The sequence below is a fragment of the Lepisosteus oculatus genome, chromosome 1 (assembly GCF_040954835.1).
Source record: "Lepisosteus oculatus isolate fLepOcu1 chromosome 1, fLepOcu1.hap2, whole genome shotgun sequence".
In the NCBI taxonomy this organism is placed as follows: domain Eukaryota; kingdom Metazoa; phylum Chordata; class Actinopteri; order Semionotiformes; family Lepisosteidae; genus Lepisosteus; species Lepisosteus oculatus.
Window position 1 is genome coordinate 53,062,400 of NC_090696.1, and position 19,353 is coordinate 53,081,752.

Here is a 19,353-nt window from a genome sequence, read left to right on the forward strand (position 1 = left end):
AAAAGAAGAATCTCTGTTGTTGTTTTACAAGCAGTAGCTTTTCTTACCGTAAAGGAATGACCTGTTCGAGGTTGGAAACTTTTAGGCATAGGACAGAGCAAATAAATAATATCGTCCTAAGTTTTTGCCTTACAAATGTAAGGACGGTCTACATTAGTTTAGAAATCTGAAAGTAAAACCTCCCCGACAAAATGTTACTAATAATTTTAGTAAACATTAAAAAGATAGTATTCATAAAGTTATAATTTATCATTTTTATATTTTTAGACTAAGGGCTACGTCAATTTTGTGAGGTTGACTGCCTTTTCTTACTATCTAAAGTTATAATCCGTACTCCCTGTAAATAAGTAACGTTTACCTAAAATTATTCCCATTTGACTGCTATTGATATTTTAAAATGTAAAAACACACCGAAAAGAAAGAAAAGGGGGTATCTTTAAAATCATATGCAGCGCAATATGTTTAACAGATTTACAATATATCAGTTCAAGCCAGTTTTACTCTTGAAGTAAAATAACAAAATAACATTTTTCCGTCCCGTGGTTTTGACCATTTGACCCTCCCTTGGATTTAGAGAGGCATCTGTTACTCACACTCCTTCAGTACGTGAATGCGCACGTCAAGTCAATTAGAAGCGTGCGCGTTTCCAAGCATGCCTAACCATCTGATATGAAATGACGTTAGTGTGCCATTTAACGTACAGCGAGTGTTGTGACAGATCACTGATGTAAAACAGAGATACCTGAACGTCTGCTAGAATGAATGTGACAGGCTTGTTGGATAAAATCTGATCTTTGCCGAAAAGACCGTGGGCTTTTGTAAAGTTACATTTGTAAAGAGACATTAGCAGTTGCAATATGTGAAAGATCAAATTGGCAACGATTAGTTGTAAAAATTTATATTAATTGAAAGTGAATTTGCGCAGAAGTGAAAGAACAGAGTGAAAAGGGTTCTGAGTTAATCTTCAATTTTGTATTAAACTCCTTCTTAATTCGAAGAGATTGTGTAAAATACCGATCGTATAGACCGGATTCCTTTCATGTAATCTCGATGCCTTTACCATGAAAATATAGTGAAACGGAGTAAGACAGTTGTGTCTCTATGTGTACCTTAGAAAGTTCAGAAGACTGTTTTTTTACTCCGAAATATCCTATACAGTACATGCTGAAAACGAAACCACCTGGATTCTGTTCTCTTTGGATTTTAAGTAAACCCCCAGCAATTAAAATATATTGTCCTTTTAAATAAATAAAAAAACTGGCAGGACCACGAACTCGACGGAAAAACGTCTGACAGGATGATGCGTTTACTGACCTGCCTTCTGCTGGGGTATTTCACCTGGAATATGAGGATATCTAATGCTCAGGGGGAATATTGCCATGGCTGGTTGGATAGCAGTGGGAATTACCATGAGGGTTTTCAGTGTCCTGAAGATTTCGATACTTTGGATGCAACAGTTTGTTGTGGCTCTTGCTCTCTGAGATACTGCTGTGCGGCCGCGGACGCCAGGCTGGCTCAGGGCACTTGCACTAATGACAGAGAAATGGAAAACACCGAGATTGGAGCCCGTAAGTGTTGTCTTGTTACACTAATAATAGACAATAGACAGATTCACTACTGCGTCCATCCAATACTATAAAATGTATCGTCTGCCAATGCTTAATATCGTGTTTACCTTTCTTAATAGTGTTATTTAATGTCAATAGTCATAATAACGACAAAGTAGTATTTGTAACTACCTCAAAGGGAAATAAATCGTACCTTCAGACTATTGCATATGGGCTACTGTACATATCCGGTTCTCTGGTTAAACATTTGTAATAGGATAAGTTATAAATCACACAAAGACAATTATAATATAGAGACCCTAACAACGTTTCGTACACAGATGTAATATTCCCCGCGTAACAATCAAAGCCGCTTAGTTATTTAAAATATTTGTCATCTTGCATACGGAAAATTCTTTTTTTTTCTTGTAAATGTCTATTTTTCATACTTTTGTTAACACAAATATAAACACAATAAAAGTATGTAGTTTTGTCGCTTTCACTTGAAACAACCGTTAAGGTTGTTATGAAAATAAGTTTTCGATCAACATTATAAGGGTGTCGGTTCAGGAAAGAGTTAAAGAATAAAAAGGCAGTTACTGCATATAAACAATAATAGATCTCCGACCACTATTCAGTAGGGATCGTATTTTTAAAACTTTAAAATATGGTAAAACTTTAACGGCGGTAGTTTTATATGTGTGTTTTAATTTTAGGTCTTATTTTAAAATGAGGATATGAATTCTTAATCTCTGAAACTGTTGTTTTAAGTCACTGCACTAGTACCTTATGAGGGAAAATGTTAAACTAAAGATGGTATCGTATTTTCTATTTATAAAACATATAAAAACTATGTACACTAATACTGTTAGGGCCAGATAATACTGTTATTTAAACGTTTAAAATATATATTCGTATCAGCTGTCGTTACACAAAATCGTATAGAAGGTGAATAGGGCGTGTGATTCTCACATTCTGGAAGAGATAAGGTTAATAAGAATTTACAATAAAAAAAATGTAAATAAATAAGGTTAACTCAAATCGTTAGACTACTTAAATAATTATGAAATGGTTTATAAATTAATTGAGTGTGTCACCTAATTAAGTTATTCGCTATTGTGATGTGAATCTTTCGTGTGTGAAATAAGTATATAATTTTAGTTGCTTGAAATGGGTGTAATCCACTGCCAGACGTTTCTGTTTTTAAAAAGAGGCTTGTTAGACCATAAATGTTACAGAACTGTTCAGTCAACATTTGCTTAGTTTTGTTCCTAGGATAAAAAAATACTGTCTAAATTTCCATCTTATACTTATTAGAATATTGTCATCTACGTTACTTTATTTTACAAGGAAATCATTTTAAATTATTTCCACGTTCTGGAAACCTTTAATGAATTACTATATTAAAGTAAAATTTGGTATTTAACAAAAATATAATTAACCAAAGGAAGGCTTCTTGTCGGTTTAGGAGATATTTTTAAATCGTAGTAAGTAACAACGCTTTTAAATTTTTAAGTTTCATCAGCAGTTCTGCACAGATGCTGCAATATCTTGTATTGTAAAATTATGCACAGAATCATTTAGAGCAAAGATTGTGATTATGTATCTCTTGCTTCAAAAGTACTCGGGTACATTTTTTACATAGATTTCTTAATGCTGAAACGTATTACGTTTATATGCAAATTTCCGTAGCTAACATAGCATAACCAGAACTAGGAAAGCCTTATTCCCAATGTCATTAAGCTATTAAATAACTTAAGAAATCAATTTAAAATTCAAATTAAATGTTTGTATATTTTAATGTGTTTTTCAGAATTCTGCAGTATACTGTAAAGGCTTCAGATGAATGTACAATATTTACACTCTGTAACCTCTACTGTATACTTACAAATTTGTGCCATCCTAAATTAGAAACATATTCTGTTCCCTTATGTGTTTAGTTTAGACTTTACTGTTAAAAGAAAATCACCTTAGCAGGACATAGTAAACAAGTAAATACCTATTTTTATAAACATTATCAGTTACTTTAACTGATTTTAAAAATGTTTTTAATAGAGTGAAACAAACTAAAGATTTCAGATTCAAAGATGTTTTAAGTGTAGGATGTGTCATCCTTAATATTTTCCTCTTTGTAAACAGGATGGGTATTTTACAGTGAAAGTTCTATGCACTTCTTGATTAAGTGATCTGAATATTTTAACTTGAATCACACTGCACTTCAGGTAACTTTTTTTTGTTTAAAAACAGAACCAATCTATATACCCTTCCTCATCGTGGGATCCATCTTTGTGGCTTTCATCATTGTGGGCTCTCTGGTGGCAGTGTACTGCTGCACCTGCCTCAGGCCGAAGCAGACCACCCAGCAGCCAATCCACTTCTCACTGCAGCGGTGCCAGACGGAGACAATCCCCATGATTCTCACGGCCCCCAGCCTACGGACTCCCTCTTGGCAATCCAGCACTGGCACCAGCTCCAGCTCCACTGGAGGCTCCATACGCAGGTTCTCCATTGGCAGGTCAGAGCCAGGTCAAAGCTGTGTGGTCTCAGTGTCTCCACCACCCTACACCTCACCTGACTGTGTGCAGACTGCTCACACCCTGCATTCTGTCCACTCCTTAACTCCATCTTCAGGCTTTCTTGTCTCGAAGCAATACTTCCCTTACCCTCTGCAGACTGAGCCCTTCACTGTAGGGAAGAACGTAAGTGATTTTAGTCAATGCTGACTGGATTCTTGGATACCCTTCAGCTGTTGTAGATATCTTAGAAGAATAACTGTGCAGGTTTTTAAAAGACCCACTTATGTTAGATTCCCATTTATGTAAAGTATGCAATTTGCTGTGCCTTCTGTAAGATTATAACTCTTCATGTTAGCTCAAGAAACCCTTTTCAGCATTACATAACTTGAAAAATAAACATAGAACTTTTATTTTCTTAAAGAATGCGTTATTGTTTTTTGAGATTGAGCAGTCAATATTTTAATTTATATGCAAAACCGTGATATGTTTGATTTTTAGAAAATCCCTAGTTAAAAATCTTCCAGACACGAGTCATCTATAAAAATGTGGAGAGTAAAACAAGAATTGTTAAGTAAAAAATGATATACTGTAACTATCTCCAGCTTTCATAAAAGAGGGTATGCTTAATTCAAGACCAAATAATTTGAATTGCAAATAAGACGGTATACTTAACAGTATGTAGGGAAAACAACAGGTGAGCTTTTCACTATGCCTGAAGTGCCAAAAAAGAATAATGTGAGTTATTTGATTTTCTGAACTAAGGCAAAGGAACCTTATTCCTCACAAATACTTATAAATCAACCAGAGTAATTTGTTTCAATGCCTTTTTTGTAAATATTGCTTCTATAGCAATTAATTGTATTAAGGTACTTTTTCATACACAGATGGATATTAAGCAAAAAAAATACTTATAATAAAGAATTATGTGCTATAAAACTAAGTTTTCATATCTGAAAGAGAAACCTTTCTAAGTCTCCATAAGAGTTATTAAAGATGAGATTCATAGTAGTGGAAGCAGTGTGTTTAAAATATAAACAATTACAACATTAATCTAAAATAAACATTAATAATTAAGGATTTAAGAAGATCAGTGTGGTGTGAGTTACATCTCTTTTACACCTGTTTTCCCCCAGCGACACCACAATGATCTTCTTTGTCTTTCGTCTGTATGTTTCCCAAATCCGTTCCGTAATCCGTTGCCAGTATCCTTCAGTGATCCAAATGTCCAAGCCCGTATGTCCACGCTAATCCGCACCATATCCAAATCGTAATCCGTAAATCTTTGTCATATACTGTATCCAATAGTCCGTTATTCTTTAATTCCTTCCAGCACAATCCTATACCTCTTCTTCCTCCAAAACGCTTTCACCTTATTGGCTTCCGCGCCGGCTAACTGCTTCTGGGGCATTTATATTCTGTTTCCTGACGCAGCTCACCTATGTCTCATTGTTTTGCCGCATAGATCTTTTCCAACAGCAGGTCAGCTGGTTATCCTTGGTGGCCATCTTGCCTTGGTCTATATCTAGTATATCCAGTGTTTCGTTACATAAATACCGGTTATAAATGACCCTTCCCCTGGTCCTCTTACAATTAGTTTACTAATACTGTATATTTCAATGTTGTTTATATCATCAGCACATATCCGATCTCTTTGTTGGTGTCACTGTTCAATATTAGTAAATATTCCATTTAAAAAAATCCATCCATCCAGTATAAGAAAGATGGTCCATGGTAAAGATCATACCAAACTATACCATATATATTCTGGAGGCTGGAAGGATAGGGTGGAAGACGGTACTACAGCCTGAACGGGTTGCTAGTCCATTGCAGGGCATGCAGGCACACACTCACAGGCACTATTTAGATGCACTAATTATTATAGCCAGTATGTCTTTGAAAGGCAGGATAACATGCAAATACATGGGCACAAGAATAAAATCTAACACTCAAGAGCTGTAAGACAACAGTTTTAAGTGTAAAAAATATGAAGAATAAGTACAGGTTAGTATATTATCTTGGTGACTAAAGATCTTCAGTTTTATCCACTGGATTCAACGGTTATGGTAAATTATCCTTTTCTATACACCTCTTTGGACATCATAGTGGTATGACTTATTTTCATCTCATTGTTCTTTTTAACTAGCTGTCTAAAAGCAACACGGGCTATATACTGTACCAAGCTGCAATAGCAATTTTGGAACACTTTCTCACTTCCCTTTTCTGTTCCTGATGATCTTTACTTTAATTTAGTTCACTTGTACACATTTTTCCTGGCAATAATCATTCAGATTATAATTTCATAAAGTCAAGGACAAACCACAGATGGGGTATACAAGAATTCAGGATATAGGAAGTGCAAGTGCTGTAGTATTAAGATGGCAAAATAATTAGACTTTAATTAATGTTTTTTTCTGTACTGTTAAGTTTATTTCAATATTTGTTTATGACAGTAAGACAGAACATTTAAAAATCACAGTTGTTACATGCAGAATCGTAAAAAGTAAAATCAGTAAACATTGAGACAAATAATAGGACAATTACTGAAAATACATAACCTGATTAAAAGTGCAAATTTGATGTGACACTTTGAGGGAGAAACTAAGCACCTAAAACACTGAGTTTGAAACTGACCATTCATGCAACAACCATCTTTCACATAAAGCACATTATATAGTGACAACAAATGGTCTTTTAAGACATCAATTCTGTGCTCATGCTTTACCTTTGCATCAAAATGTCCTATGTAGCAACATATAAAATATCTAAAAAATACAAGTGGGAATAGCAGATGAGTAGAAACAAAGTAAAAGCAAAAAAAAAAAAACAAGTACAAGTAAAACACATAAAAACAATTTTTTACCCAATATCATCAGTTCTTAGTCAAATTTCCCTTTTGTTTGAATAACAAAGTTCAAAATTTGCTTAAATATTTTACCCTGTTATACAAGTTCAAAAGAAAGTTAAAACATGTTTTGACCATTGAACACTGACACATTGAACACATATAAATTTACAAATAATAATAACATCTAATATTTGAGTGAAAAGGTAAAGAATGCTTTACAAAACATCCTTCCAAGCTGTTTCATTACTAAAGCCAGTTATATATTAGTGGGTTTGAAAATGCACTATGGACACAGTAAGTTTATCAACAGTGGCCATGCATTAGCAGAAAACAGAACAACTGAAATCATGCAGATAAAACTGCTATAAAGACAATTACATACACAGAGACAAACGCACACGCATATAAACAATCGCACATTCAAGTAACTGGTCTCCCATGGGGAGAGAGAGGAACAAAGTCACAGACAAAGTTAACCAAAAAGAAAAAAAGCATAAATGTCCACCATTCTGACATGATAATCATAATGAGATTAAAATATTAACAGACTCAAGAGAAAAAAAGACAATAACTACTACAAAGCATGCAAATATAAGGTTCTATTTAATACAAAATATGAGTAAACAAAATCATTGTATCAAGACAGTACTATACTGCAGATTTTTGGATAGTTTTCCTCAAGCTAATGGCACTTGCGTTTCAAGGGACAAACTTCTTATTTTAGGCTTTTTCTTAAAAAGTAAAAGGTGGCCAACGTATATAAAAATAATGATTTTAGTACATGCCTTTTTAATTAACCAAAATCATAGCTTTGTGAACACCATCTGCTAGTGACATCGTTATTTTATGTAATTCACCTGTAGTAAATACTTTATTGTACACAACTAGGGAAATACTGTCAATCAACACATAGAGGTGTAACTTATTCAAAGATACAATTTAATCTTTACTAACATCTTAAATTAGCACAAACATGTTTAATACTTTGTGTTGGGGGAAAATATGAATTAGATTAGGCACAATTGTGAGAATTACTGCAGTTACAAAAACATGGAATCCAATGAATTAGTTTTAAGCAAGAAGTTACATAAAATGGTAGAAATTTAAACACCTTTTAAAGTATTTTTTAAAGTAAACATTTGCTATCATAACAACAACTTGAGGCAGGGACATTGACAATAAATCTAAAAAAAACACAAAAAAATGATCAAAATAAATACAAACAACAGCAGAGAGAAGTGCCCACATATGGCCAGTGATAAAAAAATGTAAACTTACAGGTTTGAAAGCATGAGCAACGATAGGTTCATTGAATCTAGGTTTTCTTTCTTGAGTGTGAAAAGCAAGGAATCTTCAGTACAGGACCTCAAAATTCCCTATGTTTTTGTCTATAGCTGAAACTTCATTAGAATTTGATTGGTAATATCCGTTTTCTTCGGCAGACTAGATTTCTGGAATTGCATGAGCAATATGGCAAACCATAATATTTTATTATTTAATAGTTTATGTTCCAATAAACATACACCCTTATGTGCCATTACCTGATCAGAATTGTAATTAGTAAATAGTGACAACATCATGACTTTTTAAGACACTGTAAAGTAGGAGCAGTCTCCAACTGATCCAACATTAATGGTACATTAAGCCTTAGTGAATGATTATTGTGAATTTCCAACAAACCTTTGTAGAATGCAAGCACAGTGCATATGTCTGCTTAATAACTACAGTATCGACCACTTTTTTATGTAGAAAACCTGCGAGTGTACTGTGTCTGCTTGCAGGTGTATTCAATTAGCTCTGAAGAAAGTGCTTCACCAGTCCTCTGATCTTTGCTTAGTGGTATCATATGCTCTTATGACTTCTGACTGGGAGATTATTCCATTCTCATCCTGAGAGAAAGCATAACCATCTGTAACAGAAAAAAGTTATTTTAGAAAACTGCCTCAGTATAACAAAATGACTTGTCTTTCTTTTTCACACTTAATTTCTCTCTCATCTGGTCAATTTAGTTAATGATTTAGCTGCCACAGTCCAAAAACATACACACACAAGTAAGTAAATTGGCTTTTGGGAAAATTGGCCCTGGTGTGAGTTTGTGTCTGTCTGCCTGCAATGGATAGGTGCCCTATAAAGTGTGTACCCTACCTTTCACCCGTTGCTTTCCTGGATAGGCTATAGCTTCCTGAACCCATATCCAGTATTTTTTGGACTGTGGGAGGACACTAGAGCACCCAGAGGAAACTCTGAACTCCCAGAGGAAACATGAACACAGGGCAAATATACCAACTCCACACAGACAGTAACACAGGTCTAAATTTGAACCCAGAGACCCAGCAGTGCAAGGAATCAATGCTAACCATGGTGCCACCGTGCCTCCCGAACCAGAAATCATAAGTAAAAATGGTTGAATAATCAAGTATTGCAGTTGTAAGATTGTTGTAAAGTTAGTTTCAACCCAAGTTACATCTGCATTAGTTTTCTGTGTAGGTTAAAACTAACAGATTTCAGATTTGATTTGATGTCAAAAATGCTATTCATTGAGCATTCGTTTAACATTCATTAATGTTCCAGTCTTTCCAATGTCTAGAGAGCTTAGGATATTAGAGATAAATTGATCTACATGTAAAAATTGACAATTGCTTTAAGACTTTCCGTTAGAAATAAACAAATTATTAAATACTGACTTAATATTCAACAGATAAATCATAAATTAAATACAACTGTCAGGACAAGGGAGTACATTAACAGCATGTCTTATTTTGAGGCTGTATGTTTGTTACGGCTCTAAATATTCCAAATTTAATAAAATCATTTTGAGATGGCAGAAGAGTGTAAAATTTACAAAAGGAGTTATTTTTACATATGAGATCAATCTAGACTACATAATTCTGATTACAGTATTGCAATGTGTGAAATTTGGGTGTTGCTATATGTGTGTGTAAATATGCATATACTGTCTGAGCTGCTTAGCCTAGCTCAAACTGTTCAAGATGATATCTCCTACACTGCTGTAATAAGATTTTACATAGAAGGTGAAGATGCATCTCTTGAGAATTCATATTTCTGTGTTGACAGGAAGCTAATGTTACTTTTAAATGAGCTCCTTTTCAGGAAGAAATTCACAATATGTGATTATTTTATTTTTCATTTTATTTTAGTGTTTATTTTCCTATTTTCCTCATCCATAATGTAAAAGCAACTTTTGGCAATCTTCAATATAGATCTTTTTCAAGCATTGTAAAATGTCTAATTATTGATCAGGGTATAAAAGTATAGGCTGAATTTGTGAATTATCATTATAAGTGATATTCAGAAAGTTAATAAATATTCAGTACTGATCACAAGTTTTTTAAATAAAGGTAGACTTTAGATGCTTTTTGAACATTACTGTTTGATGTTTTTTGAAATTTCAGGGAAAAAAAGTTTATTGTACTTTCAATATTTGATTCAGATCACCAAAATATTTTACTTTATTGGTGGCTGATAGTAAAAAAAGTAAATGAATTGAATATAAATGATCTCAACATCTATTCTTTCAATTAACACGTGTTAAATAGGTTTCTCCCAAGTTATTTAATATCCCACTTTATAAGAGTATTTAAAAGAATAACAAATAAAGAAAACATCTTTAAGGTACAGTAGGCATGAGCCTTCCCTCATTTTAGTATGCGGATAAAGATATGAAATATAAGCACACAATGTTAGATTTTCTGGAGTTGAAGCTGTGTTGAAGCCCTTGGATATAGTAAACAACTGCAAACTTTTATCATCTCCTAAAAAAATAAATAGTAGCAGGAATGACATTTCACTTACGTAGCAGGTTGTGCTGCATGGATTCTGAATGGTATAGGTTGATAGTACTCTTTTTAAAAACATTCTTGAGGAGTTGTGCTCTCTCTGTTAGGCTGAAAAATGAAAAAAAAATGTTACTACTTTATTGGATTTTTTTTTTAAATACTTTGCTGAATATAGTGAGATCCTTGGTTTGAGTTTCCTGCAGAAACAAAAAAAGTGGTAGGAAATTGTGTCAAAAATGATACATTGTTTATACTAATAGCCAATATATTACATTTCAGGAATTTTAATTATACATACACAATTTAATTAAATAAAAATAAAGAATGGAGTTTTTTAATGATTACCCTCAGCTTTTAAAAGGAAGTATACATTTTTCTCATTAAGAAAGCTACTTTAGGACTTTACGGCAGGTAATGCACGAAAGCAAAGGCAGCATAGTTTTGAGGTCCTTTAAATCTCCACTTTAAGTAAAATATAGAAAGCTGATTTAAAATAAATACAATCACAACCCTAACCCTAACCCTAACGATGTATCCACTCTAATTGCGCATCAAAACTTGATGCTGTGGCAAAATGACTTTGCAGTGCTGCTATGTGATTCATTACATTGTCCAAAGAATCATGTAACTAAAGAAAAATTAGTAAAACGTAAAGCAAAACGTTTCCGAAATCTTTTACAATAGTAATTTATGAATATAAACATAATACAAATAAATTATTAAAACCACTGTACAAGACTAGCCAAACATGTTTTTTGCAACCAGCTATTTATTAGCTGGTAGTGGAAGTGTATTGCACTTCCTTTGTAAACATCTGCATTAAATTCTTGAAACACAAGTAACTCGGTCATGTGTGGTTATTTTATAAAATGTTTTGACATGCTTATTTTAACTATGTTTTGCTGTTGTGAATGTTGTAAGGTAAAATGAAATCCTTGTGGTTTAACTTGTCTAATATGAGTGATGCTTTGGTTCACTGGTAATAATTTTCACCTGCCAGTTAGAAGCTCCTGGGTTTGATTTCTGACCAATGCAAAACATTGAGAATTTTTTTCTCTAATAGTAAACTATAATAATTAATATGCTATATTGATTTTCAAATAATTTTCATTTATCATATCATGTTAAATATTAATGTATTTGCTTTTAAAAACTAAATAAACAATAAACTACAACATTTAAGATTACTGATGTTATGAAACAATGTGTTCACATCTCCTGCTTCCCCCTTCTTCCCCCCTTGAAGATGAGGAGGCTGGGGACCCTCTGCAGAGTGAGAAGTGCGAGAAGTAGAGGATGAGAAACGAAAAGTGAAAATGAGAGATTTGATATCATGAGAAATTCAGTGACAACGGTCATGTTGTATTATGAGTTATAATTTACCTGGTCATCATATTCTTTAGCTTGTTGAGCATAAACATTTGCATATTTACACAGTTTAAACTTAATGAACAAGATGCTTTAACTTGAACATTTTTTTACCAAGATTGGTAGGTCTGAACAGAAGTGTAGTGGTGCCATGAGGAAAAAAAAATAATTAAAACTCATATGAAGGACTTTTTTCTCCTACATCCTAATTAAGATTTCATAAAATCCTATGCAGGACTTTTTTCTCAATTGCAGTACATTTAGTTTTGTTTTTTCATAGCAGCTAACGACAAGAACATTTGTATTCTGAATTTCATAAACTATTATGTAGTGTTTTGCACAGACATGCTAATTTTGGTTTCAATCATATATTACAGACGCTCATGCAGACTGCCTCCATCTAGATGCAAGTATTTATATTAATATATTTATATTTCCCATTAGCAGAGAGTAGCTACTATTTCACTTTTCCTGCTAGGGTGTATAGATACTTTATTGATCCCCTAAGGAAATTATGGGTATGGGTAATGGAACAGATTGATTGCTCACAGGTGCTGTATTAGCTTAGTAACTCCAGTTTCCACAAAACCCACTGGGCAACTTCCTGGTAGTTAGTGTTACTTATGGCAAAGAAAAAGGGCAGCTACAGAAAAAAAATAGAATGTATACAAAATATTTTAGATTACAATTATAAAAAAATAAATGATATATAGGCTTTAATAATTTAGTATTTAAAAGTAAATATTACAAAACTCAAGAGCTTCTTTAAATTCCCTTACTCTCTGGTGGTCAAATGACCAGTATAATTGGTTTTATTTCATTTCCTGTGGTGCTATCTGCATGGAGTTTGTATGTTCTCCTTGTGTTTGCATGTTTTTTTTGGGTGCTCCCAAAGTTCAAAGACATACTGGTAGGTTAATTGTCTTCTGGGGAAAACTGGCTCTAGTGTGAATGGCTGTGTGCCCCGCAAAACACTAGCATCCTCTCCTGTTCTGGGTATACCCCACCTTGTGCCTGTTGCTTGCTGGAATAGGCTCTTACTCCCCCACGACCCTGTACTGGATAAAGAGGTTAGAAAATGTATGGGTGGATGTATAACTGTAATAACGTTCAAATTTAAATACCATAATGAAGATATTCTCTTCAAAGTTTAAGTTAACAAAAATGTTTTGAAATATTATTGAAGTCTGTGTGATATAGTAGCGATTCCAATTTTGTGTTGCAGATTTGTTGAACTACTAAGGTCAACTTAGTACATAGTGCCCATAACAAAACATACTCTAAAATTCAATGCAATTTTTAATGTTAAGATATTCGCTTTGCCTAAAATAATACAACAATTGTATTTAGCATTAGCAAGAAATTACTAATTCTAAACTTTTTTAATACTTAGCCTTGAAAGATGGGTCAAATCTTTAAACTGCCTTTGGAGTGCCTATTTAAAAAAGATACAATGAGAAACTTTTTTGATTACTTCTTCAGTTCTAAAAATATTGCCACATTTAAATCTTTTTTCAAAAAAAATCCTCACAAGTTGTTACTTCACAGTGTGTTGTCTATGTGTGTTTCTTGTTATGTTCCAGACTTCTGACTTTGATTGTTCTCCCTTCCCCATTGGCCCACCATTACACTACTGTAGTTGATTCTTGTATTAGTCACACCAGTTTAGTACGGGTGAGCGCCGTTTGTCTTGTATGGTTTGGGGAAGTCAGTGAAGGTTAGCAAGGGTGTTGAAGATGCCAAAGACCGTTTTCTTTTGTAGTCAGGTTACCTTTCCCTCACTTTCTTAGCCAGCTCCATTTTGTTTGTTTTTTTCTTTTCTTTGGCACCACTCTAGTTTCCTTACCCTGTGTGTTATTGTGTCCAATTACAAACTAGTCACTTATTCAACTTAAATCATTACTTTTGCACGGACCCTTGTTATCACGCTTCCTAGTCCCTCACCAGATCTCACCCGCTTCCAAAAATTATCCTAAATGTTACACCCCTTTACCCCTAGACACTTGGGGTCGTAACACAAGTAATTAAAATTACATGGTCTATGGACCTAAACTTTTTTATGTAGACAGTCAGGTGATTACCCAAGACACAAAAGCACTATAACTTGGGAATTAAAGTATCTATCCAGCAGCACAAACCGGCAGAAAAACAGCACTAGGTTCTCCTGTGCTTTTAATGGTGAATTCTAGAACAGGGAATGACTTCACATGTCAAAAAATGAAAGTGCTAAATCTCAGGAGTGAAAGCAGCTGGAATTCTACTTTCATCGACACAAATGCAGCACTAACAAATGAGACCGGCTCGGTTCTCCTGCACCCTTGTAGAGGGGCAGAGTAGTCACTCAGCTGAACAGTGATTCTCGCAGTATGAACTGATAATTGTGCAAAAACAAAAAGCTAAGCTTTCTAGGCACATTGCAAACACCCCGAGCATTCTGAATGGCTGCATATGTAGCATTTGTGAAAACTTGTTAGAACTCTGCTGCTTGAAAGATAATTTTTCGAACAAACTTACCAAAAGCATCATTATTATTTAATAGATAATTTGATTGTTGTACTCATATTCTATTTATTGAGCAGAATGCAAATATGATATATACATGTGTTTAAATATAGTTATATAGGGTTCCATGTGAGTCCTGAAGGCTTCTTGTGAAGGAATAAAGTAAGAAACTTCTTGAATTCAATTTAGGCTGTTTCTCAGTTTTGCAATAGTATTCAGACGAACCTTACAGTGTGCCATTTTGTGAGATTACAAAGTGATGCATACACATTTTTAAACTTAATTTTTTATTCAAAACTTTAATTCTCAAACTGAAGACTTTTAAGGGTGAATGTAATTAAAAAAACTAAAAGTGAAAAAAATATAATTGATTCCAAAGTATTCAGACTCATGAACTGAATGGAATGGAATGACTTGATACCCAAGCACCGCTTTATTTTTGTGAGTGAGAACTAAATTATTATTTTTTTAAAAAAAATAATTATATTAGTTGAAAGACTGTTTTTTAACATTTAAAATGCCATGATAAAAAATAAATTACTTTGTAGTCAAGAGATTACAAATTCATGGAATGAATGAAAGCACTTTTGGCAGCAATTATGGCTGTAAATCTTTATGGGTATAGTCTCTACCAACTGTGCACTCTAGTAGTCCAAATTCCTCAGCTCAGCTCGAGCTTGGTGAACACTTATGGACAACAGTTTACAAGTCTGGTCACAGATTCTCAATAATTCTATTGAGAAACTAGTCAGAAATCCTAGCTTTTGCCTAGTGCTTTGCCTAACTGTTCTGGTGAAAGATTAATTTTTTCAACAGTTTTAGATCTGAAGCAGGTTTTCCTCTAAGATTTGCTCTATATTCTTAGTAGTCTTGACAAGCTTCCCAGTCGGAACCAGAAGTAATAACATAACGCTTGTGCTATCACGCTTGAAGGAGTTGTTTGAGTGATGGACTGTATTGCATTAGACATAATGCTAAAAAAATTGGAATGATCAGCTTTTCAGTGCTCAGAGGGATATTTAGTGTTTTTATACTCTTTCTCTTGATCTGTACTTTTCTACAACTTTATCCCGGAGTTCTTCTCCAACCTCCTTGTTTTTCATGGTTAAATCCAACCTTTCAATGCACTAAGTGAACTTACAGAGATACTTATTGTGAAATCATGTGAACCACTGTTATTGAACACGAATAGAGGTCACTGAACTAACTGATTTAAATTTATTCAGTATTCTATACACTTAAATACAGGTTTACCACAGAAAGAAGTTTAAATGCAATCATGACTTTTCATTTTCCTTTCATATTACTGTAATTATCTATTTAAGTTTTTTCCTTTGAATGTGTGGAGTAGATTGTGGACACAACAAATATTAATTTCTACTTCAAAGTACAATGACTGCAAGCTTTAAAGCAACACAATATGAAAACTGCAAGGGCATGAATAAGTTTGTATTGCACTGTATATGATTATAACATACAGATGCAGCCATTCAAAGTGTGCGGTACAGACACGTACCGGAGGTAATTGGCTACGGCATCGCGCATCGTGATGCAAGATGACGCGGGGTACCGCAGTATGTGATTGGTTGACCAACAGGGGCACTCGTGGTCCGTTGGTCTGTCGTAGAAAGATTTACAGTAAACGTCTTTACTGTGCCCGTTGTAGTATTGAATATTCATATGGAATTTTACCACTGAAGGGAAATCTTAGTAGCTGAGCATAAAAAGAATAGGAGCATACTGCAACGCATGTGAAGGCCATAAACGATATTAATTTTGGAACATAAACATACAGTATATGGCTGGTCTCGGTACTTTAAAGAAAACATACACGAAACATGATTTCATTATGACCAGAATCGGTCTTGAGATATTTTTAACTTGATTTACAGTATTTGAGAGGTATGTCTTGACACCGATACTACGTAAATACTGCTCACGTATATGTTTCTAGGTTTATATTATGCATTTCATACGGTCAAATTACTTTTGAGCAACTGATAAGAAGTGCAAAACGGTATGCCCAGGGCGTTTTAGTTTTCGTTTTGTTTTAATGCAGTGCAGTGGATTGATCAGAGATATCAAGTACATACAAGTCATTTTTTAAATGTTGTAGTTTGTCTTGTAAAAATGTTACGAGTACATCATCTGTCAACAAATACACAGGTTCTGTTTCCATATTGCGGATTTTGGTTACGTAATATTATTTTCTAATTTCATGTTGTAAATATATGATTTGGGCAAACAGAGCCGCAAAGAAGTACATTATGGGTTGTTGGTTTTTTTTGCAGTTTTATCTAGAACAAGCGATGCTTTGTCTGATTCTTGTGAAACTATCCACACGACAGTTACCTAGGAGTTGACTTCAGTGATGTCACTGATGGGATGTTTCTAAAAATCCATCCACTGTAAAACGTCTTCTCCAGTTGTCCTGCATATGTATTCGCTAATGAAGCTGTGTGTTCTGAGTCTGGTTCTCTACATTTCTGTATGAACCAGCTTAGAGGGCTAAAGACAGCTTGTGTTTAAATTGAGTGTAAGGTAATTTATGCTTCTAAAGTCATGGTCAGCATTTATTATTGTACTGTGCTGTAAACTTGTTCTGTGCCTAATTACATTATTTTATAGCTTTATCAAATCTGTACATTGTCTGTCAATAATGTTTCTGTAGTGCTTTTTCAGCACTCAGCATGTGACTGCGCCGGTGGCGCTGTGGGTTAGGTTCTTGACTCCCATGTCACACAGTCTGTGATTGAATCCCATGTAACTATGACTTTATTTTTTAACAAACATTTTTTTGAAAAAATGAAACGTTTCCCTTGGTCAGTGATTAAATAAAACCTCACTCGCACCAAACAAATTTATATTTCTAAATATCACAACATGATCAAATTTAAGTCTTTTTAATAACAATGAATAGTCTCCTATGCGTTACAAAATAAACATTTATATTGATTTGAATCGCGTTTTGATTTAAATCGTAAACGCGTGTTTAAATATATGCGTTTAAAGGCAATATACTGTATAAAAGCGCTGATTCTTATGGAATGTGTTCCGCCGGGGATTCAAAAAAAATATTTTTTTTAATCGCGTATCTAAGTAAAATTGCAGTATAACTTTGTTCATGCACAAACAGTGGCATGTTACATTATAATTTGGGTGTCTCCTCTTGCCAGAAAGCTCTAAATTGCATTTTGAGTGCGGTTTTTGACTTTTTCTAAATTGCAGCCCATAAATAAAGCTGATACAGTTTAGACTTACTGTATTACAACAGCACATTGGACAATGCAACGTAAATTGCCAAAATGCAGTTGGAATCTGTCCAAGCCCTACTATGAAAATTATTTAAACTGCGACACTTATCATTCATCTTTAAATAAACTTTATTTTATATAGCGTTTTAAGCGAATAGGTAATTAGATTGCTCATAAACCTAATCGCTTTTTCTAGATAAACACAGCGTGATTGCTCTCTGAAAATGCTTTTTCTTTATATTTAGTCTCAGATTTCAACTAAAGATCGTATTATTATACATTTTCTTGGAAAAATGTCTTTTATGTAAGCCATGTTTGCTATTAATTCATTTAGGGCTAGAATATGTTCATTGTCTTCCAATCGAGTCGAGTTGACATTGGAAGCTTGCCACGCCCGGACTGTTACACCAACGCATTAGCATGTTAAAGCGATTTCATTGAGGAGCCTAGCTTTCTTAACTAGTTAACACTGTACTTCCTACTTGTGACGAATTAAACCGGTTTCACAGGTATTTTCAAAGTAGGAGGTACAGTGTTAACTAGTGTTAACAAAAACATTTATCATGCATAAAAAGTGGTTATTAACTATCTGAAACTGTTTTTTTAAGTCACACAATATCTAAGTCAGACAAGAATACAATCATTGTTTCTTATTTCCGATTTTCTTAAAAAGTAAAAAAAAATTAGGTGCCCAGCACTAACTCTGATATGGATGTGTGATATAAGCTAAGATATGGCAGTTGTTGTCAAATTGCGCCCTGAATTTTATTCTTGCATTTACATGGGAAATTGTTTCAATGTGAAATATTTTAAGGTATTCCATTCAAAGAAAAAAACACACCCCAGATATTTGGGAAAAATGGGAAAATTTGGGATGCGGAACATGGTCATCTGAAGTTCCCTTTCACTGTACTTAGCACTACAAACTTGAGCAGAGATGTGAAAAAAACTCTGGATCTTGAGCATGGGCAAGTATTACAACAGCAGACCTACTGCAATGACAAGGTGCCACCAGAAAAAATAAAATTCTTAAGTAGGACTTTTTTCTCCTAATTAGGACTTCGTATCTCCTATGTTGGACTTTATAAAATCCTAATTGGGACTTTTTATTTCCTAGGTAGGATTTTTATAAACTCCTATGAGAACCTTAAAATGAACCTTGAAATATTTGCATTTATTTTGCCATAAACAGCATGGTGGTTTAGACATTATGGTTCTGGTGTTAATACTGCTGCAGAAAAAGCAAACTACCTGCAGAATGTAACTGCAAGGTATATTATCTGGATGGAAGGCCATAAAACAATGTGATCCCAAGGTTGCTACAGTAAAAAAAAAAGAAAACTGACAGTGTCGCTATTTGACAAAGCAACTTGAGCATAGAACTTTGCAGTCACCTGCCAATAACTTGGCATATCTTATTCTGATGTATGTACTCCCCTACTAATATATTTCAGTAATGCCCCTTACAACAGTTTCAAAATGGTCACTGACAAAAATCAGGGCAACCAACTAAATACGGCAATT

General features: G+C 34.0%; 2 protein-coding genes across 7 annotated transcripts in view; one reads left to right on the top strand and one right to left on the bottom strand.

The window, feature by feature from the left end:
* The first annotated feature begins 704 nt into the window (after window positions 1-704).
* Window positions 705-4,924, top strand: shisa3 (shisa family member 3). The gene is made up of 2 exons (XM_006629883.3): window positions 705-1,568; window positions 3,795-4,924. The coding sequence occupies exons 1-2, from the start codon at window positions 1,298-1,300 to the stop codon at window positions 4,268-4,270; spliced, it is 747 nt and encodes a 248-aa protein (XP_006629946.1). The 5' UTR covers window positions 705-1,297; the 3' UTR covers window positions 4,271-4,924.
* A 1,553-nt stretch (window positions 4,925-6,477) lies between these two features.
* Window positions 6,478-19,353, bottom strand: part of atp8a1 (ATPase phospholipid transporting 8A1) — a 330,133-nt gene continuing 317,257 nt past the window's right edge. For all 6 annotated transcript variants that reach the window (XM_069190605.1, XM_015345307.2, XM_015345310.2 and 3 more), the window contains 2 exons: window positions 10,722-10,813; window positions 6,478-8,817 (listed from right to left, as the gene is read on the bottom strand). In XM_069190605.1, coding sequence (XP_069046706.1) covers window positions 8,720-8,817; window positions 10,722-10,813 — 190 coding nt within the window. In that variant the 3' untranslated portion in view covers window positions 6,478-8,719. The remainder of the gene's footprint in view (window positions 8,818-10,721; window positions 10,814-19,353) is intronic.

Coding starts and splice junctions, on each gene's coding strand:
- shisa3 (XM_006629883.3), top strand. CDS start 1,298: ATGATGCGTTTACTGACCTGCCTTCTGCTGGGGTATTTCACCTGGAAT. Junction 1,569..3,794: donor AAACACCGAGATTGGAGCCC/GTAAGTGTTGTC, acceptor GTTTAAAAACAG/AACCAATCTATATACCCTTC.